At 41.7% G+C, this 24,563-nt stretch overlaps 2 protein-coding genes and 1 long non-coding RNA gene across 4 annotated transcripts in view; 2 read left to right on the top strand and 1 right to left on the bottom strand.

Annotated features, from left to right (window-relative positions):
• Window positions 1-5,904: 5,904 nt before the first annotated feature.
• On the top strand, window positions 5,905-10,530 carry gpr84 (G protein-coupled receptor 84). The gene is made up of 2 exons (XM_027174118.2): window positions 5,905-6,060; window positions 8,719-10,530. Exon 2 carries the CDS (start codon window positions 8,720-8,722, stop codon window positions 9,932-9,934), a length of 1,215 nt encoding a protein of 404 aa, XP_027029919.2. The 5' UTR covers window positions 5,905-6,060; window position 8,719; the 3' UTR covers window positions 9,935-10,530.
• Window positions 10,531-15,798: 5,268 nt separating this feature from the next.
• LOC113660520 lies at window positions 15,799-17,048 on the top strand. The gene is made up of 2 exons (XR_003444819.2): window positions 15,799-16,145; window positions 16,800-17,048. It is a non-coding gene; the product is annotated as an uncharacterized LOC113660520 (long non-coding RNA).
• Window positions 17,049-22,816: 5,768 nt separating this feature from the next.
• Window positions 22,817-24,563, bottom strand: part of stat2 (signal transducer and activator of transcription 2) — a 15,134-nt gene continuing 13,387 nt past the window's right edge. Inside the window, exon 25 of one of the 2 annotated variants that reach the window (XM_047813551.1) lies at window positions 22,817-23,868. In XM_047813551.1, coding sequence (XP_047669507.1) covers window positions 23,480-23,868 — 389 coding nt within the window. In that variant the 3' untranslated portion in view covers window positions 22,817-23,479. The remainder of the gene's footprint in view (window positions 23,869-24,563) is intronic. The other variant, XM_047813552.1, reaches the window with a different exon arrangement.

Genomic DNA, 24,563 nt, shown 5'->3' with positions numbered 1-24,563 from the left:
TCCATTGAAAACTTGCCAAAAACACTGTGTTTATCCCACAGAGAATCAGAGCCGCCCAACTCCCACTGCGCCAGCCATGAGACTGTGTTGCATCATCAACCTCCTGCTAAACACCTCAGACCCAAGAGCAGGGTTTATCTCCTGTCTATTCCCAAAACCCAGGCGTTTCCCTGCTGGCAGCGGGCGTCTTCTTCATAGATAAGAAGGACGGCAGCTTACAACCTTATCAGTGCCTCAATATTAATACTGTAACGTACCCCTACCCTCTTCCACTGGTCCCTTAAACCCTGGTACAAGCAAGATACAAGCGGTGACCGAATGGCCAGTGCCTCCATCATCAAGGAACTACAATGCTTCCTGGGCTTTGCTAAATTCTACAGGCACTTTATCCACATTTACAGCATGGTAGCCACCACCGTGGGTGTTCATGGGGTAATTCTGTATTTTTAGGACGGAGGAGTTTACACTTCCTCATGGTTTCTGTTGCAACATGACATGACAAGCTGCATTTGTGCTGAGTGTGAATTCCTCATCAGATGCATGACACACACACACACACACACACACACACACACACACACACACACACAGAATCCCTACAGAGCGCACTGAACGTGAGTCAAGAACATGACGCATGAGAAGAGGAAGGACTTAGAAATTGAGAGTTAAAATTATTGTAGTGTGTCTTCACAAAATTTCCAACTTCTCTCAACTCTGTGAACTCGTAATCGCTGCTGTTCTCACTTCCTCATTCCTGAGTCAGGGCACTTCTTATTCGCCATTTTTAAATCATTTTCCTTTAATCTTATACAAAACAAACCACAATTTGTCACAGATCAACCACTGACATAAAAATATAAAACACATCCTCTGTTTTATTTATAGCTTGTATTTCCTTTCAGGTTATCATCACTTCCTCACACAGAGAAGAGAGAACAGGAAACAAACAAATATAAATAAATATCTATAATGTCGTTATAAAGATATTCTGAGACAGTGAGAGAAAATCTTATAGAATTTTATGTCTATGAAGTCAACACAGTGGGGGGGGGGGGGGCACAGTGGCTTAGTGGTTAGCACGTTCGCCTCACACCTCCAGGGTCGGGGGTTCGATTCCCACCTCCGCCTTGTGTGTGTGGAGTTTGCATGTTCTCCCCGTGCCTCGGGGGTTTCCTCCGGGTACTCCGGTTTCCTCCCCCGGTCCAAAGACATGCATGGTAGGTTGATTGGCATCTATGGAAAATTGTCCGTAGTGTGTGTGTGTGTGTGTGAGTGAGTGTGTGTGTGTGTGCCCTGTGATGGGTTGGCACTCCGTCCAGGGTGTATCCTGCCTCGATGCCCGATGACGCCTGAGATAGGCACAGGCTCCCCGTGACCCGAGAAGTTCGGATAAGCGGTAGGAAATGAATGAATGAAGTCAACACTGAAGCAAAGCAGTAAAAGTAGTTGTACTTTCCTGACGGTCTGCTGGTACAGTATAACACCATCAGAGCCAAGCATAAGTAGTTCCACCACTGAAACGTGTGATTTCACACATTTGCAGCTTTCAGGGGTAATTATTTTTACAAATCCACACATTTCACAGTTACCATCCATTTCTTTTTTATACATCAATTAGTGCATGTCATTTATTTCAGCTTTTATTCATTCATTTAAATCAGAATTTAATCAGACGTTTAGATTTATTACGTCTCTTTGTCACAGAAAATAAAGTGATGATATTTAGAAGCTGGTGATTGACCAGGTTGCACCAATGCCAAGTAACTTATAACTCCAAATATAAACAATAAACTCCAAAGTTGCTCCATAGGAACAACTAGGAACGGAATAAATGAAGCAACTGGGGAGGAAATTTTGTGTTGTTTGCTCTTTGCTTTGACCGGGGGCCATTTTTTCCTTCCTTACTTTACCAGACTTCGATTAAATTTGTTAACTTGAACTATGTACACAGACGCTTTAATACCATTATACAGTATAAAGCTTTGGATACGAGCTGATCCGGATTCCAGTCATGCAGCGAGCCATTTAAAATCTTTTACCTTGTAAAATGAAGCTTCACATGAAGCTAAATCTGAAGAGCACAGTACTGTGAAGCATGGGGGTGGTAGCATGGGGGTTTTGCTGAAAAAGGGACCAGTTATTATAAGGAAGGACGGTTTAGAAATGTAGAAAGACCGAATCAACACTTCAGGGCGTCAGACAGAGGGTTAAAACAAGGTCACGGTTGGATCCGAGCAGAACCGGACAGTTTTATTCGAGTTCAAGGAGGTGAAAAGCAACACCACCAAATACTGACTAAAGAGGATTTAAACTTCTCACCCGTTGAAACCTGATCAGTGAAAGCCGGATACGTTTCTCGTCGGATTCCTTTAGGGGTTTATTTAATAATAAGTCGTTCTTCACTTCCGAAAAGGATTTCAGGAAAAAGATACTAGAATGGCAAAAGATATAAAGTGCTTTAAATGTATGTCATGATTATCGTGAGACGTTTCTGAACTGGACGTTGCCCAGGAGTGACAGTAGTGTTTACTGCAGGAGAAAAAGCTCAAGACTCACAGAAAAACACACACTGGACTTTGATCAGCTGTAAAATATAAAAGGATATTGGATGTAGGATGTAGGACATTTTAACCATAAAGTTTACACACGCAAATTGTTTTCATTCGAAGCTGACATACTTCCACGACTGAGAACTGAGATATTTAAAGCTTCGTCTATAACGTGGAGTTCCCGTGATGCTATAGTGATCTCCTGACTGCTAAAACACAGTGTATTACAGTCAGCAGCAGGCTTCAGTCCAGTCAGATGTCCTACCACATCTCAGACCGTTCTGATCCACTCTCACGTCCCTCACACTAAATCTGCTCTTTATCCATGGAACTTTAGTGTAGTTTTAATGCAGTTTAGTGCAGTTTAGTGCAGTTTAGTGCAGTTTTAATGCAGTTTAGTGCAGTTTAATGCAGTTTGGTGCAGTTTAGTGCAGTTTTAATGCAGTTTTAATGCAGTTTAGTGCAGTTTAGTGCAGTTTTAATGCAGTTTAGTGCAGTTTAGTGCAGTTTTAATGCAGTTTATTGCAGTTTGGTGCAGTTTGGTGCAGTTTTAGTGCAGTTTGGTGCAGTTTGGTGCAGTTTAGTGCAGTTTTAGTGCAGTTTGGTGCAGTTTATTGCAGTTTGGTGCAGTTGTAGTGCAGTTTTGTGCAGGTTAGTGCAGTTTAGTGCAGTTTTGTGCAGTTTTGTGCAGTTTTAGTGCAGTTTAGTGCAGTTTGGTGCAGTTTAGTTCAGTTTTAGTGCAGTTTGGTGCAGTTTAGTTCAGTTTTAGTGCAGTTTGGTGCAGTTTGGTGCAGGTTAGTGCAGTTTAGTGCAGTTTAGTGCAGTTTGGTGCAGGTTAGTGCAGTTTAGTGCAGTTTAGTGCAGTTTGGTGCAGGTTAGTGCAGTTTAGTGCAGTTTGGTGCAGTTTAGTGCAGTTTGGTGCAGGTTAGTGCAGTTTAGTGCAGTTTAGTGCAGTTTGGTGCAGGTTAGTGCAGTTTAGTGCAGTTGCTGGTTGAGATTCTGAGGTATCAGTTTCTCACCACTTTTATGCAGTTATATAATAAATACTGATGCTAGCATATCTAAAGCACAACCTACTGCATTCACCTGAATTATTATGTGTGCAGTTAGTGGGTGTGTTGCATATGTGCATACTGTATGAATACAAGAAGAAGAAGAAAAAGAAGAAGCACATATATATTATATTTACAGTGAGCTACGGGAACATAAACGGAACCCTGTTTTTGTTTAAAAGTCCTTTTGTGTGTGGATGTGTGTGTGTATGTGTGTGTGTGTGTGTGGGTGTGTGTGTGTGTGCGTGCGTGTGTACAGTAGATGATAAGAGGAAGATGCCGTCTTTTCCTCTTTCACACATCCATCAAACTTCTCTATACATTGTCAGGGCTACAGGTATGACGCATTAACGTGACAGTCCGTCATGTCGGTCTTTTCTCCAGCTCTCCGTCCACACATCGTATTTCTCACGCAGAAAAACGGACTGTTTATCATATATTTAATAAGCCGCAGCACCCAAAACGTATCAGTCCGCACCGCCGTCTCTATGGAACCGGGCAGGAACCAAGCGTGTCTCCACTGGAGTTCGTAGTCGAGCCCGACACTGATCAGCCAATCAAAACTTCACTGACCACACCTGCTCAGTCTAGGCCAGTGGTTCTTAAACTGGGGGCCCCGAGATGGTGCCAGGGGCCCCGGTTTTATGACATTTTATAAAATAATGAATTTATCATAAATTACATCTCAGAAAAAATAAGGCTAAAAAAAAAAATAAATCCACCAGCACTATATTGTATAATTTAATATTTAATGTGTAAAATATGTCACTCTCGCCTGTCTTCAACACCTGAGAGCCCTGCATTACATCACCTGAATAAATGTTGCATTCAGCTATAACTCATAACTTCTGACTCCCAGAGACCTGGAAGATCTTAGCACGACGCCACTGTGAGAACACTGTGAGTTACCTTAAATAAGTATGTAATTTAAACTGCAAGAGAAAAAGAGAAATAAATAAGACACTTTTTGGTGGATGGTCTGAAATTAAAACCTTTTCTTTTTGTGAACAGGATGTGTTTGTAATTCAGCTTCTGAGAACACTTTATACTTCTGTGTAATCTCAGTGTTTATACTGCTTTAGTTTACCGATTCACTGGGAAAAAAATTCTGAGACAATACAATTATAAATGGTGTGTGTGTGTGTGTGTGTGTGTGTGTGTGTGTGTGTGTGTGTGTGTGTGTGTGTGTGTGTGTGTGTAGTCCAGTGTCTATAAATGCAGTATAAATGCAGTGTGTGTGTGTGTGTGTGTGTGTGTGTGTGTGTGTGTGTGTGTGTGTGTGTGTGTGTGTGTGTGTGTGTGTGTGTGTGTGTAGTCCAGTGTGTATAAATGCAGTATAAATGCAGTGTGCATGTTTGTGTGTGTGTGTGTGTGTGTGTAGTCCAGTGTGTATAAATGCAGTATAAATGCAGTGTGTGTGTGTGTGTGTGTGTGTGTGTGTGTGTGTGTGTGTGTGTGTGTGTGTGTGTGTGTGTGTGTGTGTAGTCCAGTGTGTATAAATGCAGTATAAATGCAGTGTGTGTGTGTGTGTGTGTGTGTGTGTGTGTGTGTGTGTGTGTGTGTGTGTGTGTGTGTGTGTGTGTGTGTGTAGTCCAGTGTTGAACTGTTGAAGTTAAAGTGCAGTGTGTAGCATACCATGTTGTGGGAGTATGCTGTACGCTGTGTTAGTTATGGCTGTTAATTAGTCTGATAGCTTGAGGGAAAAATCTATCCCTCAGTCGACTGGTGTGGGATCGGATGCTGAGGAGACGTCTCCCCGAGGGGAGCAGAGAGAGCAGTCTGTGGGACTAATTAGCAACTAATTATTGCTAATCAAATAAAAAATAATCAATAAAAATGTTATAGGCCAACTAGCTAACCGCAGGTAACATCACTGGACTCGTCATATCCTAAAATCTCGTCATGAAAACAATTTGTGCAACCACAAAATCGAGATCTAGCAAAAAAAAGAGGAAAAATGAAGTAACATGGATTTGAAACATCTGAGGAACTTCCTCACAACGCTGCTGACAGTAAAGCCACAGAAGAAAGGGTTAATATTAGAACTTCTTTTATTAACTGTTTATTAGCTACACACTATTCTGATACGCAAAGCAGAACCAATCTCTTCTGGGTTCTTTCCTGGTTCTTCACAGGCTGCTCTGGGTTTATAAATGTTCACCCTCCGGTCATGCCGGGAAAAGTCATTCTTTCTAAATGGGTTATTTTTTCAACAAGACAATCCAGTATTGAGAAACAGAAGTAGAGTATGTACACACACACACACACACACACACACACACACACACACACACACACACACACACACACACACACACAAACCTCAGTATTTTATGAACTAAGACGAGTGGGAGGAGATAAGAGCAGTGAACAGTGAATCACAGAGAGAGACAGACGAGTTAACAGAAGGTGAAGGGAGAGAGACTCACACACAGAGACGAAGAGACCCGGAGCTGAAGGTAAAATCAATTAATCTCATTCTTCATGTTCTTGCTTTATTGTCTGTTTCATAATATGTCGTATAGCTAAAAGTGAGTGCCCCATGAAGTGCAAAAACACAGGTTCTAGGTGTTAAAAAAAAGAAAATAATCTGAAGTTTGTACTGAACACTTTCTTCAGTCGTTCCTCCGAGAGAAACCTTAAAGAGTCTGTGCAGAACCGTACGACTGAGTGTTATCCTATCAGATAAGGTTCTCTTAGCTTAAATAAGAACCCTAAAATATCCTGAGAAGCCCAAGGCATTTATCTTTCTACTTTAGGTTCTTCAAAGGTTCTTTGCTTCTTTATTATCCCATTAACCCCTTAAAGAACCTGCCTCAGAAGATAAATGTTGATAAGTTCCTGACGGGTTCTCGAGTTTGTCCCACAAACACAACAACATGTTTCACAAAGGGTTCTCCAAGGGTTCTTAGAGTTCTGAGCTTCTTGATACCAAAAAAAAAAAACTTTTTTTCTTTAAATGTAATATTACAGATTCAGCTTTGTGTTTGTAGGTCAGCTTCTGCGAACACTTTATACTTCTGTGTAATCTCAGTGTTTATACTGCTTTAGTTTACAGATTCACTGGGAAAACGATCTGAGACGATACAATTACCCCGTGTATTCACCCCGACCCCCGACACCCCATTCACACCTGTACTCAGGTGGCCACTCCCACCAATCAGATATTGAAACCAGGTGATTTTCAGGGTGGATTAGAAAAACCCATTTCAGCCACAGTAGCGTCTCCACCTTCGCCTGCTTAGCATTTCTATTGCAGCTAATTGTCGTGATCATCCATACGATTAAACGGCGTTCGGCCGTGTAAATGTTGCCATGGCGACAGTATCGTACACGTCTATAGCGCAGAGCCGATTATAGCAAATGCAAGAAATTGATGATAAAACAATACAATTTTAATCTAAGATATTTTTTTTGTAATTTGTGCTGCTTTTAGCATTTAGATCAAAATAGCAAAAAATTCTTATTTATTTGTTTGTTTGTTTGTTTGTTTGTTTGTTTGTTTGTCAGAAGATAATGTTGATAAGTTCCTGGCGGGTTCTCGAGTTTGTCCCACAAACACAACAACGTGTTTCACAAAGGGTTCTCCAAGGGTTCTTAGAGTTCTGAGCTTCTTGATACCAAAAAAAAAAGCTCACACCCGCTTTTTTCCGAGAAACAGTTTCAGTGCCATAAAAAGAGAGAGAGAGGAAGAGGGTAAATATTTGAGAGTGAGAGGTGTTTAAGCCACAGCGCAGTTTTAAAGAGCAACAAGAAGAACAATCTAAAACAATCAGATGAACCTGATACTGAAAATCCACCATATGATCTAATCTCCAGTGGAGGTTCTGGTCCTGATTTACGCTCCTCTGTATCGTAACTTTAGACAATGTTAGAACTAGACCTGTTAATGGGACTTTGCTATAACAAAAATCAATAATGAAAACTTTAATTACTCAACAAACGCTTAAAGAAATTTTTTATTAGACGAGTGAACATTAGTCTTTTATATTTGTTTGACTGTAGCTCTAAATTACATTATGCCCCTTTTCCACCGGAAAGAACCGGGTGCTGGTTTAGAGCTAGTGCTGGTGCTGGTTCAAAGTTGGTTCCACTGGTGAACCTTCTAAGAACCGGTTCGCCTTTCCACCAGCTAGAGAGCATCACAGCGCCGAGTGTGACGTCACTGTATACGTGTCACGTGTCCCAGCGACGTTAGCGCAGCAGCGGCAAACACAAACACGACAACAATGGCGGATGTCGCTTTACTGTTAATGCTCATGGCTTTGTGAACCTACATCGGCATCCAAACGTGGCGAATAAAACGTGTACGTGCGGCTCCGTGTAATCTGTATAAACGGAGGTTGTGATCGATAAAGTACATAACGTTATTTTATCGTTAACACAGAAAAAAATTAGCATGTAGCTACCTACTATCATGTGTGCTGATAATGTATCATATCGCGGTAAAGTAAAAGTGTATTAAACATTAGTATACTTAAGGTACATTATCAAATGCGCTAACAGTAGCCCCGCCCCCAGCCCCACCCCCAGCTCCTGACGCAAGCGGTTCTTAAGTCTAGACCAGCAACGTTTTGGTGCTACTTAAGAACCACTTTTCCTGGTTCAGAGCCGGTGCTTTGGCGGACGAAGCAGAAAGAACTGGTTCTAAATTAGGCTCCGAACCTGCACTCGAACTGCCTCGGTGGGAAAATGGGCATTAGACACTTTGTACATTTACAGTCTCCTTATTCAGAGCGACATTTATCTCATCTTATGCAGCTAAATAACAGAGGATTAAGGGCCTTGCTCAAGGGCCCAAAAGGAGCATCTCGGTTGTTGTTACAATCAGCAGTCCAACACCGTATCCTCTGATCTGGCACTTCTCTAAAACAGTGCCTTTCTTGATCAAAAACTATTTTTAAAAAATGTTAGCGCCATTTTTATGAACATTCTGAATTTTAGGACATTCTGATAATGAGCTTTCATGTGAAATAAATAAAGTTTTATGGAACTGAGTTAAACCTAAGTTGAATTTTTTTAAACATTTAAGTTCCTTTAACAAAAAATAAATTTTCAAATTTGTCTTTTATTTCCTAAAAATCTACCGTTAACGTTTCTTCTGTTTCTTCCACCAGGATGTTGTTCAACAGCACAGATCTCTATGACAATGATTCGTTTTCCTGCGCCGCCCCCTCGGTGGAAGGTTACCGCTACTTCGGTGTGTTTTGGGGCTGTTTGGTGACAGTGGTGGGAACCTTGGGGAACGTCCTGACAGTTCTAGCGTTTGCCACTGATGCCCGTCTGCGCACTCGCTTCAACGTACTCATCGTGAACCTGGCGCTGGCCGACATCCTGTACTGCACCATTCTGCAGCCGGTGAGCGTTGACTCCTATCTGCACCTGCGCTGGAGGGGCGGAGCTACCTGGTGTCAAATGTTCGGGCTCCTCCTTTTCCTGTCCAACAGCGTGTCAATTATCTCTTTGTGTCTCATTGCTGTGAGTCGATACCTAGTGGTTGCTCATCGGAATTCACGAGTGGCACAGCTGCTGTTGTCTCACAAGGGCATTGCTGTGCTCCTTCTGAGCTCCTGGGCACTTGGTCTTGCCAGCTTTGCCCCTCTGTGGCCTGTCTACGTCTTTGCACCTCAGGTCTGCACCTGCAGCTTCCACCGCATCAGAGGTCGCCCTTACACTACCATCCTGCTATTTATTTATTTCTTCCTTGGTTTGGGTTTTGTTGGTCTTTTCTACTTTTTGATCTACCGCAAAGTGCGTGTTGCTGCAAAGGCACTGATCAAATACAGGCCAAGTCGACGTTCCTCAAGGCGCAAACATCTGGAGCCCGAAGGCACGGATGGGGATGATAGTGGGATTGGTATCGGAACCGCAGCAACTCAGAGCAGTGAAGTCAGTGAGCAAGGTGTCGAGATACACCACAGCAAGACCAATGTGAATGAGCCTCAAGCTATTTCCAGCGTCAGCAAGACTGTTAATGTGGCATCAAAGGTCAAGAAAGATTCCCCCAAAGCTGCAGCTCCAGTTCCAGCTGCAGCACCACCACAAGCAACATCCTCAGGAGAAGACAACGAGTTTAAACGTGTAACCCGGATGTGCTTCACTGTCTTCCTATGCTTTGTAGGATGCTTCGCCCCTTTTCTGCTCCTTAACATTGCGGATAAAAAGAGCCAAGCTCCACAGGTGGTCCACATGTTCTGTGCAAACCTCACATGGCTTAACAGCTGCATCAACCCATTGCTGTATGCAGCCATGAACCGCCAGTTTAACCAGGCCTATCAAGACCTACTAGCCAAAGCAGCATGGCCAATAATGCGATTATGGAAAAAGCGCTAAAGGACATCAGGATCTGGTTTAAGTCTGACTCCACCTCCAGGGCTCTTGGTTTAACTGTGCCAAAGAACAAGGATGTGAATCAAACCGAGCAGGTAGCATCAAGGAGCAGGTCTGACTTCACCCTCTGGACTTTTAGTTCAACTCTATTAAAATACAAGCTGCAGGATCAGGTCCTACTCCACTCCCTTTGGTTCTGCAGTGAAGGGAACTTGCATCAACCTGCAAAGACTCTAATTAACCATAACTAATACTGGGCAATGCTATTGACGCACAAAGCTAAACTGATAACTTGAGCTTGACAGAATGTTTTACACCAAGACTGTCAGTGACTGAAAATAAACACCAGCTAGTTTTAAATTGGTGTATTTACTAACTATTAGAGAAACTATTAGAGAAATGAAGATAAAGACGTGATTAAGTGTAAACTAAAGCATCTATTTCTGAGACTTGTGTATCTTTATCTAAGTATTGTGTGTCTTTATCTAAGTATTGTGTATCTTTATCTAAGTATTGTGTATCTTTACTGTGTGTATTTGAAGTCTGTACATTTCTAATAAATTAAATCTAGTACAAATACAAAAAAAATCACTTTGAAATTCCTCCCATATTCATAGATTATTATAAATAATGTGCTTATAATTATTTGTATTATGGTAATTATTAGTTGCAAGTATCTCTGGCAATTACTTATTTAATAATTATTGCAAGTAATAAAGTGATATTTCATCTTTTAAAAAGAAGTGGACCATTTTAGGGCTGCAATAATTTAATTATTTTAGTAATAAGTCGAATACAATAAACACACAGATACAGATATGCAGTGCCAGAGATAACTTATTATTATTATTATTATTATTATTATTATTATTATTATTATTATTATTATTATTATTGTTGTTGTTGTTGTTATGATTATAATTATTAATAGTATTATTATTATTATTATTATTATTATTATTATTATTATTATTATTATTATTATTGTTGTTGTTGTTGTTATGATTATAATTATTAATAGTATTATTATTATTATTATTATAAAAAGGAAGCAATGCTAAAATATTTGATGAAGCCCATATTTATAGATTATTATTATAACTGTACTTATAAAATTTTGTGCTTTTATTTTAATGTATAATTTCTCAGTTTGTTTTATAATGAATATTATTTTACAATCATTCAGTAAATCATCAGCTTGTGACTTACAGATGATTTATAATGAGGAATAGTGGAGTGTGTTCAACATGATTGCTAATATAAGCTCAGTTATAATGCGTTATAGACCTACGGAACTGTGCAGATGTCTTAGGCCACCTATTTGTAGTAGAGGTTTTGTTTGATGACTTCTGCATTATTAAGTCAGTACATAAACCTAGCGTTAGGGTCCCCCAAAACTTTACTTCACAAAAACATTATAAATAAAATAATGTTATAGAAAATGTTCAGATGCTCAGTAAAAATGTCCTAATTTAACTGCACACACTGATCTGAATAGTCAGTAATAGTTTAGATTATACAGTGGTGTGAAAAATTCTTGGTTCCTGTTGTGTTATTTCTCAAATATTGATGACCCAACACACGGTATTTTCTTTAGATGAGGATTTAATAACTTATCAGGACATAGAATGCAGGTGCTACCTGTAGCCACAGTGTGCAACCCTAAAACTTCCTAACTCCGTCTGATGTAGAATGACTGACACCTGCCGTAGCCAATAGGAACACGGTGCCTAATATAACAATGTGTAATAATATGATTGGTTCTTACAGCCCCCTTTTTCTAGATGACAAAACATTACTATTCAAATACAAAAAAACATTCAACTATTAAGTACCCAGAATACAATTAGTGTGAACAATGCGGCGGTTTCAAGCGGCGGTTGAAGACCTACTTATTCAGGAAGCACTTCAACTAGCACTTCTTTCCTTATCTTTTGCATTTAAAAAAAAAAAAAAAAAAAAAAAAACCCACCTTTGACACTTTTTCATTGTAACTTTGAACAAATGTTTTAAACTCATGGTATCTTAAGTATGTAACCTAGTGAACCAGCATTAATGTATTCAGTGTTAGAGATTTAAGCACTTATGTACGTCGCTCTGGATAAGGGCGTCTGCCAAATGATGTAAATGTAAATGTAAATGTAAACAATGACCAGTGCTAACATATTGAGAGCATTTACATATACGACTATAATGAACAGTGTACGTTCTCCGATTGAAAAGGGCATTGATCCGCCTACACCCTGGTACATTCACAAATCCAGAATATCTCTGGGTTTTATCTGTCGTCCAAATCTGGTTTTGTAAATGGTGGGTTTGGAAAAAATATCTGCGTGCCCAGGTGTATCTGAGATGTCATTTCCAGATGTTGTACAAGGCTCAGCATCACTTAATAATTATTAATTGCATGATGATCCAAACAAGATGGCGCCGCTGTGTTTGGCCTGCCACTTGCTCCTCTGTTTTTTCATGTTTGATTTTGCTACTGTCTCATCGTTAATTGTGTATGATCGCACCTTGCTGATGGAACTGCTTTGTACAACGAATCACCTCTTAAATACCCAGTCCTTTAAACCACCACCGCCACTGTTGACATTTATTCCTCCTTTCCTGAGACGCCCTGTCTGTTTGCTACCAGGCAGGAGGCGCCGCAGAAGACGCGGTCGGAGAGGCGGGTTACATGTCAGGCTGAGGACACACCTGGATCCTTCGTCTCCGAGAGGTCAAGATCAACCAGGATGTGACAATGCTAGAAGATCGCGGGAATGCTATCGATGGCTTCGGCTGGTTGGCTCCAACACTGGCGTTCCGTTTCCGCGTCTCCGTCGAGCTGAAACATCCACTCGGGGTTGTGCCAAAGGAAATCTCCATCCAATTCCTCGTGTGACATCGTCGCCTGTCAACTTGTCCACGTTCCGCATGGCACTTTGTAACACCAGATCGCTCAATAACAAAACATTTATCCTCAATGATGTCATTTCCTCCCACAATCTGGATCTGTTTTTCCTCACAGAAACTTGGCTTCCCCCAGGTGACGTCAGTGCCTTTTCGGAAATCCTCCCCTTTGGTTACCTTTACCTAAACACGCCGCGGCAAACGGGTAGGGGCGGGGGGATAGCCACCTTACATAGACAGTCCCTGAAGTGCCGCCAGTTGTCCACTAGAGGGTATTCCAGTTTTGAATCACAAGTATTTGTGCTTACACTACCCTGTCCGATCTTATGTGCAGTAATCTACCGGCCGCCCAAATTAAATAAATATTTTTTAATTGAGTTCTCAGAGTTTCTAACAGAGTTTCTAGCAAAGTTTGACAACATTCTAATCTGTGGTGACTTTAACATTCATGTTTGCTGCCCCTCTGATAAACCTGCTAATGAACTTAAGGCACTTTTAGACTCATTAGATCTGGCTCAGTCCATTTCCTGTCCCACCCATAGGTTAGGTCACACCCTTGACCTTATTATCTCTCGTGGGGTGATTGTGTCAACCTGTGAGGTCATGGATTTTCCCATCTCTGACCATTCTCTCATACGGTTTGACATTTGTGCTGTTCCACCTGCACCAACGTCTACTGCCCCCCATCGCCGTCGCATTATTACCTCATCTACAGTCGATGACTTTGCTGCTGCTTTCTCTGTTTCTGATCTCGCCTCTACTGCTGAATTGGCATCGTCTCTTTGCCCGGAACGTTTCCTCGCCTCCTTCCATACCACCTGCTCCCGGATTATGGACTCTGTTGCGCCCTACAAGGTTAAATCGACCAATGGTACATTGGACCCCTGGCTCAATGATACAACTCGGGCCCTCAGGCGCCGGTGTAGACAGGCTGAGCGAAAATGGAAGAAGGATAGGTTGCAGGTGTCTCTGGAGATGTTCAGAGACAGTCTTGCCACCTATCAGAGTGCACTGAAGGAAGCTAAAGGACAGTACCTTTCTGCTCTCATCAATAACAATAGCCACCGCCCTGGAATTTTATTCAGCACTATCAATTCTGTTATAAATCCGGTGTCTGTCGCACTGAATGACGTATCTGTAAACATATGCAACGCATTCAAGCAACATTTTTTGGACAAGGTTTTGTTTGTTAGGCAAACCATTACACAAGTCCCCACTGTTGCCATGTCCACTCGTGCGGCGCAATGTGTGCTAGAGAACTTTGATGCAGTTACTCTGGCGGACCTGAAAAAAGCTATCCACGAGTTGAAGCCTACCACCTGCCCCCTAGACGCTGTTCCTGCCAGGATTTTGAAGGAGACGGTCGACATCATAGGTCCCATCCTTGTCCCCTTCATAAACAGCTGTTTTAGGGTGGGTACTGTTCCCGCTGCTCTCAAACACGCTATTGTGAGACCACTGCTCAAGAAACCCAACCTTGATCCCTCCATATTCTCCAACTTCCGTCCTATATCTAACCTGTCATTTCTGTCTAAGTTGATGGAGAAGCTTGTTTCCGCACAGCTGCAGTCTCACCTACAACTGCACGGCATTGGTGATACTTTTCAGTCCGGTTTCAGGTCAAGACATAGCACTGAATCAGCGCTATTGAGGGTCCATAATGACATTCTTAGAGCCCTGGATGGGAAAAGCTCTGTGGTTTTGGTATTACTGGACCTAACCGCTGCATTTGACACCGTGGATCATGCCATCCTCATCTCTCGTCTTCAACATGTTGTTGGTCTGCAGGGTGCAGTGCTAAATTGGTTCTCATCATACCTCACTAACAGAACCTTTTCAGTAATGCTTAATGACTATTCTTCCTCGGTTGCTCCTCTATCATCTGGTGTGCCTCAAGGCTCTATTCTTGGTCCTACTCTGTTCTCACTCTACATGCTGCCACTTGGTCAACTCATCTCCAATCACAATGTTCAATTTCATTTCTATGCTGACGACCTCCAGATCTATCTTCCTGTGATTTTGAGTAATCTTTCTGCATTGGACCCTCTCCATAATTGCCTTCAGGATATCAAACAGTGGCTTTCCCAGAACTTCCTTCATCTGAATGAAGAAAAGACTGAGTACATCCTGTTTAGCCCAGATTCCTCCAGCAGTTCTCTTAGTTTTGGTTCTCTAACACCTCAGTTTGCTCCTACCGTGCGTAACCTGGGTGTTATTTTTGACAAGGGAATGCATTTCGATAAGCAAATCAGTGCAGTAGTGAAGGCGAGCTTTTACCAGTTAAGACTACTCAGCAAGGTAAAATCATTCTTGTCTCAAGCTGACCTTGAAAAAGCTATACATGCCTTCATCAGCTCAAGGATTGACTACTGTAATGCTCTCTACACTGGACTTAATCAATCACTTCTCAATCGGCTTCAAATAGTACAAAATGCGGCAGCACGTCTTCTCTCCAACACCTCCAAACACTCACACATCACCCCTGTCCTCCACTCGCTTCACTGGCTTCCGGTGCGGTTTAGGGTGGAGTATAAGGTCCTTCTCTGTGTGTTCAAGGCCATCAATGGTCTGGCCCCAGCCTATCTCACAGAATTAATAAAGGTCTACCAACCAGCCAGATCTCTCCGCTCCTCTGGACATACCTCTCTGGTCATTCCCAAATACAATTATGAGAAGTTTGGAGGCCGGTCATTTGCCATCAAGGGACCAAAGCTGTGGAACGCACTTCCAGCACATTTACGATCCATCACTGTGCTGAGTGTTTTTAAATCGCAGTTGAAGACATATTTATTCATACAAGCTTTTAACGCATAGACCCGGTTTCAACTGCTATTTTATGGTTCATTGTGTTCTTATTGATTCTATTTATTTTGTTTTTTTATTGTTGTTTTACTGGAAAGCACCTTGTGCTCCTTTTGGCAGTTGTAAGGTGCTCTATAAATAAAATTTGATTGATTGATTGATTGACTTAAAGCCTGATTAGTGTCACTACTGTGCAGTTCTGGTGCATACAGGAGGTGATGTCTGTTTTGTCGGTATTCCTGTCCGTCAGCCGTACGCACATGATATGATCTCTCAGCCTTGGCTGCTTTGATGATGGTAGCTGGCTTCCAGTACCCTCGTTCCTGTACTCTGACTGCCTGTCCTTCCGTAAGCTGAGATAAGGGTCTAGCTGATCTGTCATAATAGCTCTTTTGGTGCTGTTGTAGGTAGGAGTTGCTGATTGGTATTGGGAAGGGTTGATCAGAGACGGCGACTCATTAACAGCCGGGGACTTAAAACCATCAACTGGGCAGTTGCGATATTCCAGGAGACTGAGGTATGGGTCACTTTTATCAGCCTTTGCCTTTTCCAGCAACATTTTGGCAGTGTGCACAGATTTCTCTGCCAGTCCGTTACTTTGCGGAAAGTACGGGCTTGTGGTGGTATGTGTGAATTTCCATGCTTTAACAAATGACTCAAACTCACCCGAGCTATACTGAGGGCCGTTATCTGAAATGACGGTCTCTGGGATCCCGTGTCATGCGAAGGCAGCTTTCAGCTTGTGCATAACAGCGGTAGAAGTTGTGCTGTGAAGTCTGTCGAGCTCAAAATACCCGCTGTAGTGGTTTTTCTGCTACAACCGTTGAGTTAACCCATTCAGTTGGCTCTGTGACTTTACTGATAACATCCTGCTTTTCAATGCTATCAAGCTCATCTTTAAGGCGGCTGTGTAGTGCGAGAGGAATACGTCTAGGTGGGTGGAATACTGGGGTCGCATGTGGGTCCAAATGTATGGTACACTCACCGGGAAACAGTCCAGTTCATTTGAAGACGTTTGCGAATTCCTTTAAAACTGGCACTTCCATCTGTTTTTCTGATACAGAGAGTACAACATTAATTAGACCAAAGTCTATGCAGCCCTTTAGACCTATGACAGGAGGTTCAATTGTGTCAACCATGTAAAATTTCAGTGTCTGTGTTTGCATTTCAGGTCACATTTGCCTTTTACCGACAAGCGTTCTCCACCGTATCCAAGCAGAAGGCGAGATGTCTGCTGTAAAGTGCACTGGGTACTCAACTTGGCATATTCGTGTATGGAGATGACGTTGGCAGAGGATCCAGTGTCCAGTTTGAACCTGATTTTGAGTTGTTCTACTTTAATGTTTACAAAAGCCTGTTCCATCTCTGAGCTTTGTCCGCCCTGTGTGACTGAATCAATAAACAGCTCATCATCACTCTCCTCAGTCTGGTCTGAGATTCCTTTGCTTATTGCATGTACAGTTTCTCACTGTTGGAACGACATACTTTTGCAAAATGGTTTAATTTGCCACATAATTTGCATACTTTTCCTTTTGCAGGACACTGAGATCGATTATTTCCACAGTAACCGCATCCTTTCGTCTGCACTGAGGTTGAACTTCTGTGTTGCAGATTCTCACTGTATTTCTTTGTGTGCTTAGCATTATGTTGCTTTGAAATTGCCCCTTTTTGCGTGTGACGAAAAACTGAGTGCACTGCATGTTCACGTGGAGTACTCGTACTATTTGAGATGGTTTTCAACTGTGCTTGAGCTAACTCGTGAGATCTAGCGATGTCTATTGCTTTTTCAAGCGTTAATTCAGAGCCTGCATTCAAAGGTTTCTCTCTCACTTTGGGTGAATGTATCCCGAAAGCAATGCGATCGCGGACCATCTCGTCGCTATTTGCATAATTACAATCCTTGACAAGCAGACGCAAGTCAGTCACAGAGTGCTCGAAGGGTTCGAAGAAAATTTAGCGGGAGATCCTCGGGACCCGGTGGGATTTGGCGTGTAGCCTAATAATAAGAATGGAGACAACACATGATGTTGAGAAGAAGATTAGTATTAGCATTAGTATTAATTTATCTTATTTAAATGCAATCATGTTTAATTCTGTTATTCTGGACATTAACCTGGACTAATAATTAGTCTGATCATTTGTATACAATCAAAATTTTCACAAGCTCTCAAGAAACATTGCGGGTGCAGGCGGGAGTGGAACACGTAGCTTGCGGGCACGGGCGGTCCTGGTCAGAAATTCAGCAGGAGCGGGCGGGTGCGGGTTTATAAAAACAGTCTCGCACAGGGCTCTAGTCCGCTGAATCTCAGCTCCGCATGCTGCTGAAACTTGCTTCCGCTATGCTTCCGGCAGGTTTGTTGCGTCCCAGTTCATCGTGGGCATCAGGACTCCAGAAGAATCCGTTCACTCTGACACCATATTGTGTTATTTCTCAAATATTGAAATATTGATAAAGAATATTTTCTTTAGATGAGGATTTAATAACTTATTGCAGGGCATAGAATGCAGGTGCTACCTGTGGGCACTGTGTGCAACCCTAAAACCTCCTAACTCCGTCTGACGTAGAATGACTGACACCTGCCGTAGCCAATAGGGACACAGTGCCTAATATAACAACATATGATTGGTTCTTAGCAAAAGCCTAAAAATATTACAGCCTCCTTCCTGATTTTTTTTTTTTTGCACGTTTGTCACACTTTAATGTTTCAGATCAAACAAATGTAAATATTAGTCAAAGATAACACAAGTAAACAAAACATGTATTTTTTTACTAGGGATGTACCGATCCGATATTTCGGATCGGTATCGGCACCGATCCAAGCATTTTGAGTGGATCGGGTATCGGTGCTGCGTGACCGATCCAAATCCGATACCCGTGGCCATGGGTATCGCACATTCCAGAGCGCCGCCAGTCGAATCCATTCCGCTTGAGGAATGCCCTAATAAATTAAACTCCATTCCGTGTTTTACCTACAGCATTGACCACGCTGCTGCTTCCTGAGATCCATGGGCGTGTCTGTGGTGGTTGATTAATGAACAGCAAACATCACAGATTATCGCTTATACTTATAAGAAAAATACACTTATATATTAAATGACATGAATGTAAATAAATCTAATACATTTTATAGTAAACATGTCACACAACCGCCTGCGACAGACAGACAAGTTTATCAGGCGTCCTTTCTGTTTACCTCAGTGTGTTAAACATGTCGCTCATTGGGTGTGAGGTTTACTGTTTAATACACTTTACATCCTGTTTAAAGAGTTCTAATATAATATTCACTTTAAAATATTGTCTTTTATTCAGAAAATAATATAATGTAATAATTACAGTATATATGGTTTAGATTGTTATACCACTAACTGTTAAATGTTCTGTTTGTTACTGCATTAATACTTTATTAAGGTTTCTTGTGTTGTCAGTTTTCATCCAGTAATAAGGACATTTTTGTATTTCTTTACCAGAAACAAATAAATCTTAATAACTAAATGAGTTGTTTACATTCTTTAGTTTTAAAGGTAGAAAAGAAGACAGGTATCGGATCGGGATCGGCCGATAACGGTAAACTCTGGTATCGGGATCGGATCGGAAGAGAAAAGTGGTATTGGTGCATCCCTAGTTTTTACATGAAGGTTTTTATTATTAACGGAAAACAAAATCCAAAATTTTATGGGCATGTGTGAAAAAGTATTTGCCCCTAAACCTAATAACTGGTTGTTACACCCTTAGCACGCCTAAGAACTGCAGTAAAGTGTTAGTGATAACTTACAGTGAGTCTGTTACAGCTGAGGCTGGGGGGGGGGGGGGGGGGGGGGGGGGGGGGGGGCTGGGGGGGATTTTGGTCACTCGCCTTTACAGAATTGTTGTAATTCAGCCACATTTGAGGGTTTTTGAGCATGAAGCACCTTTTTAAGGTCCTGCCACAGCATCTCAATAGGATTCAGGTCAGGACTTTGACTCGGTCACTCCAAAGTCTTCATTTTGTTTCTCCTTCACATTCAGAGGTGGACTTGCTGTGTGTTTTGGATCGTTGTCCTGCTGCAGAACCCAAGTTCACGTCAGCTTGAGGTCACAAACAGAAGGTCACACTTTGTCCTTCAGGACTTTTTGTAGACAGCAGAATTCATGGTTCCATTTATCACAGCATGTCTTCCACGTCCTGAAGCAGTAAAACAGCCCCAGACCATCACACCACCACCACCACCACCACCATGTTTTACTGTAGGTGTGATGTTCTGTTTCTGACATGCAGTGTTACTTTTACACCAGATGTAACGGGACACACACCTTCTAAAATGTCCAGCTTTTCTCTCGTCAGTGCACAGAGTATTTCCCCCAAAGTCTTGGGGATCATCAAGATGTTTTCTGGCAGATCAGAGACGAGCTTTATGTTCTTTTTGCTCAGCAGCAGTTTTTGTCTCTTTGCCCCAGTCTCTTCCTTATGGTGGAGTCATGAACACTGACCTTAAATGAGTCAACTGAGGCCTGCAGTTCTTTGGATGTTGTTGTGGGGTCTTTTGTGACATCTTGTATGGGTCGTCTCTGATCTCTTGGGGTAATTTTGGTCGGTCGCGACTCCTGTGAAGGTTCACCACTGTTCCATGTTTCCCCCATGTGTGTATAACAGCTCTCACTGTGGTTCACTGGAGTCCCAAAGCTTTAGAAATGGCTTTATAACCTTTTCCAGACTGATAGATCTCAATTACTTTCTGATAGATGATAGATGTGGAGCTTTTGAGGATCTTTTGATCTGCTTCACTTTGTCAGTCAGGTTTTATTTAAGTGACGTATTGATAGTGAACAGGTGTGGCAGTAATCAGGCCTGGGTGTAGCTAGAGACATTAAACTCAGGTGTGATAAACAACAGTTTTGTAACAGGGATGCAAACACTTTTTCACACAGGGCCGTGTGGGTTTGGATTTAGTTTTCCCTTAATAATCAAAACCTTCATGTAAAAACTCCATGTTGTGTTTACTCGTGTTATCTTTGTCTAATATTTAAATTTGTTTGATGATCTGAAACATTAAAGTGTGACAAAAAAAATAAATCAGGAAGGGGGCCAAGACTTTTTCACACCACTGTAAATATTGTAGCACCAAACACTGACTTCGTTTAATATAGAATCTTTATTGAGATTTTTAATTCTTATAATTTTTATATAATTTCTTTGACACACACACATGCAGACAAACACACACACACACGCAGACAAACACACACACACATACACACGCAGACAAACACACACACATATACACACGCAGACAAAAACACACACACACACGCAGACAAACACACACACACACACACATGCAGACAAACACACAGAGAAGATTGCGATATAAATTCCAGTTCTTTGACAAGTTGTGCCTTGTACTGAACACACACACACACACACACACACACACACACACACACACACACACACACACACACACACACACACACACACACACACTTCCTCTGCAACAGTATGAAGACATCACGACTCTGACACAATGTTATTTCTTACAAAGGTTACATGTTTACTGAGGGACAAAGTTCATACTGATTTATCTTTACACTCAGAAAATAAAGACAGACGGTTCCAGGGTGAAGAACTTCATTCAGAACAATAGATGATATTAAAAAAATAAAAACTCTACATCTCTACATCACTGGCTCTGACAAATAAAGAGGAATAAAACACAATGGACATAAAATCAGAAGTGCATCACATTGACGAGTTTTCTTCTTTAGGATGTGAACACGTTTGCAGCATGAGAACATTCAGTGGAAGTAGGACATCAGACTCATCAGACTTATTACATTATATTACTTTGTGCCTTTCAGTAATTTTCATCCATAAAGTTTAGAAAGTGCTGCTCTGTTTGACAAAATGTCACATTTCCAAATTTCTCTTTCTGTTAGAAATGAAAGTCAGGGATGAAAACCTCCATCAATCACCTCAAAGATCTCACTTCCACACTCAGGTCCAGAGCTGAGCCAAAGGCAGAGTGAAACACTTTCAGTTCAGGTTGGAGAACATCGAAGGGCTCAGAAATAAGAATTAGGAAGACATTTAAAAAAAAAAGATCTGGATTTTATGCTGTGAGGAAATTCTAATCTTCGGGATTTGAAAGATTGAATTTACTCAAATTTTAATAATGAAACTGTGACGAAAACTGTGATGAAACAGGGTTTAGATTTTCATCAAGAAATACTGAAGAAAGAAAGAAAGAAAGAAAGAAAGAAAGAAAGAAAGAAAGAAAGAAAGAAAGAAAGAAAGAAAGAAAGAGAGAGAGAAAGAAAGAAAGAGAGAGAGAGAGAAAGAAAGAAAGAAAGAAAGAAAGAAAGAAAGAAAGAAAGAAAGAAAGAAAGAAAGAAAGGAAGGAAGAAAGAGAGAGAGAGAGAGAGAGAAAGAAAGAAAGAAAGAAAGAAAGAAAGAAAGAAAGAGAGAGAGAGAGAGAGAGAGAGAGAGAGAGAGAGAGAGAGAGAGAGAGGGGAAATAAAAGAAAGAAAAGCATCAAAATAAAAAAGGAAGATAAAAGAAACATAAAAGAAACTGAAAAATGATAGAAAGAGAAGAGATGGAGAAATAAAAACAGAAATAAAGAAAAAAACCCAAGAGAGAGGAAAGAGGATGAGGATGTGAGGGAGAATAATACGAGAGGGAAAAAAAGGCAGAAAGTAATCAGGAGAAGACGGAGAGAGAAAAGAGAGGCGTCAGGACGACGGCGTGGCCTCTAAAGTCCTGACATTGTGACGTTTACGGAGTGACACGTCACAGCCACATGTCAGTTCCTCCGTTTCCGTTCCTTCGGTGCAGTCTGGTTACTATGGTTACGGTTACTATATAAGGTACTAGGGTTACTATACGGTTACTAAGCGACCGAGAGGCTGTACACGATGCTGCCACCTTCGTGCTTCATGTAGAGGTTTTAGTGCTTTGTTCAGGGCACAAAAGATCTCACATTTAATGAGATTCGAACCTGACTGCTGGTCACATGCACGACATGCTGGTGGTGGAGCTGCAGCTCTTTATCTGGTTCTCTGACAGATATTAAACGATGTTCCGCCGATTTGATCTCGTTCACGCAAAGTCTTCTGCCTCACTTAGTGCTTGGTGCAGTTCCCACTTCTGGCCACTAGGTGTAATAACTACAGAAGCTAACAGACGAACATCTGATCAAGAATCCGCTTGAGGAACATGTTCAGCAGGAGGAGAGTTAACGTCGAGATGGTCAGACCGTGATGGTTTAATGATCTCTTCTTGAGTGGATGATGTCCACACACCAGGAGTAGGGTTTTTAGAAAGAAAAGATAAACCCAAAGCTAGCTTCAGATATTTTCAGTGGTAACCGTGGCAACCCTAGTTAATGATACAAACGAACGAACGTTTGTCTAAAACCACACCAGATGAGCCTGTAGACTGTAGGTGGAGGTCTGGATTAGTTTGAGGTGATCCAGAACTTCGTGACCTCAGAGCACGTCGTCCATCTTCTCCTCTGTAGCTTCACCTCTCAGTTTTACTCCATTTTAATCTACTTTAATCAAAAACCGGACTAAACGAACACAATGACTTTTAGCCCCGCCCACATCCCTATAGGTTACACAAGCACAGAAGATTTTTCTTCCAGATATCAATGCGGTTTATTTACTGATCTGAGCTGCACCATCTAGTGGAAAATCACTGAAACACACTCTTACGTATATCTGAGTTTTTTAACCCCAGTGGTTTGGCCCCAGCAGCTCGTACACGACGTACCACAGGACAGCGTTAGAAGGTAAAAAGTACTAAAAAGTGCACAGGATTATTTTTCAGAGAGAATTGAAGCCAATGAAATAATGAAGGCTGAAGGTTTGTCCTACTCCCCCTGAATGTGCAAACCCTCCAGGACGTTTGGATTGTTAGGAAAAATGTCCTCAGTGAACATGTCCATGAAAAGTCCAGGGGTTTGGAAGCTCTTCATATGAATATCTGCCAAAGGATCTGTGATGAACTGCAGAGTTTGCAGGATTTCACCTGAAACAGTGCAGAGGGATGTTTCCTGGTCACTGCTGGGTGAAGTGAAGCTGTCATCATAGCAAGAGAGCATTGGGGATTGCTCTGGACCTTGCAGCATGAGGTCTCCGATCTCGTCTCCGCCCACGTCTCCGTCCACGTCTCCGCCCAGGTCTCCGATCACGTCTCCGCCCAGGTCTCCGATCACGTCTCCGTCCAGGTCTCCACTCATCTCAGGAGGAGAAGCAGAGTCTTAAAGGAAGATGGAAATGTTGGACCAGAAGAGCAGATTTTAGATGTTGTGAAATTTGCGTCTGAAACATCTCAAGAATGTGCATTAGCCGAAGATATCGTTCAGAATCGAATTAATAGGAGTTTAATTTTATATTTTAAAATTAATCGGAGCACAGTAAGCTTTCACTGTGAAAGCTATTTTAATAAAATAAAATAAAGGCCCAAAGAAACAGAGATATATTCTGAAGCGTAATGCCACTCATTCTGGCTGATTTCCGCGCCCACATTTGCATTCCAGTCAAGTATAAACAGGGGGTGCAAACTTTTGTGTTGAACTGAACTGTTACACATGACATCTGTGTGATTTGCGCCCCCTAGTGTGTGACGGTGCCTTAGATATTATAACATTTACTGATGAACGATGACATGCAAAGTAACAGGCAGTAGATCATGCAGAGGTGAGACACAGATGCAGGAGGAAGGTTAGTAAAAGCAACACGTTTGTCAGGCTGACGGCGTTAATGTGAAATAAACAACACGTTTGTCAGGCTGACGGCGTTAATGTGAAATAAACAACACGTTTGTCAGGCTGACGGCGTTAATGTGAAATAAACAACACGTTTGTCAGGCTGACGGCGTTAATGTGAAATAAACAACACGTTTGTCAGGCTGACGGCGTTAATGTGAAATAAACAACACCAAACAAATCCCAC

This window comes from Tachysurus fulvidraco, chromosome 5 (genome assembly GCF_022655615.1).
Source record: "Tachysurus fulvidraco isolate hzauxx_2018 chromosome 5, HZAU_PFXX_2.0, whole genome shotgun sequence".
NCBI lineage: Eukaryota > Metazoa > Chordata > Actinopteri > Siluriformes > Bagridae > Tachysurus > Tachysurus fulvidraco.
This window is presented reverse-complemented; position numbering and strand designations above follow the sequence as displayed.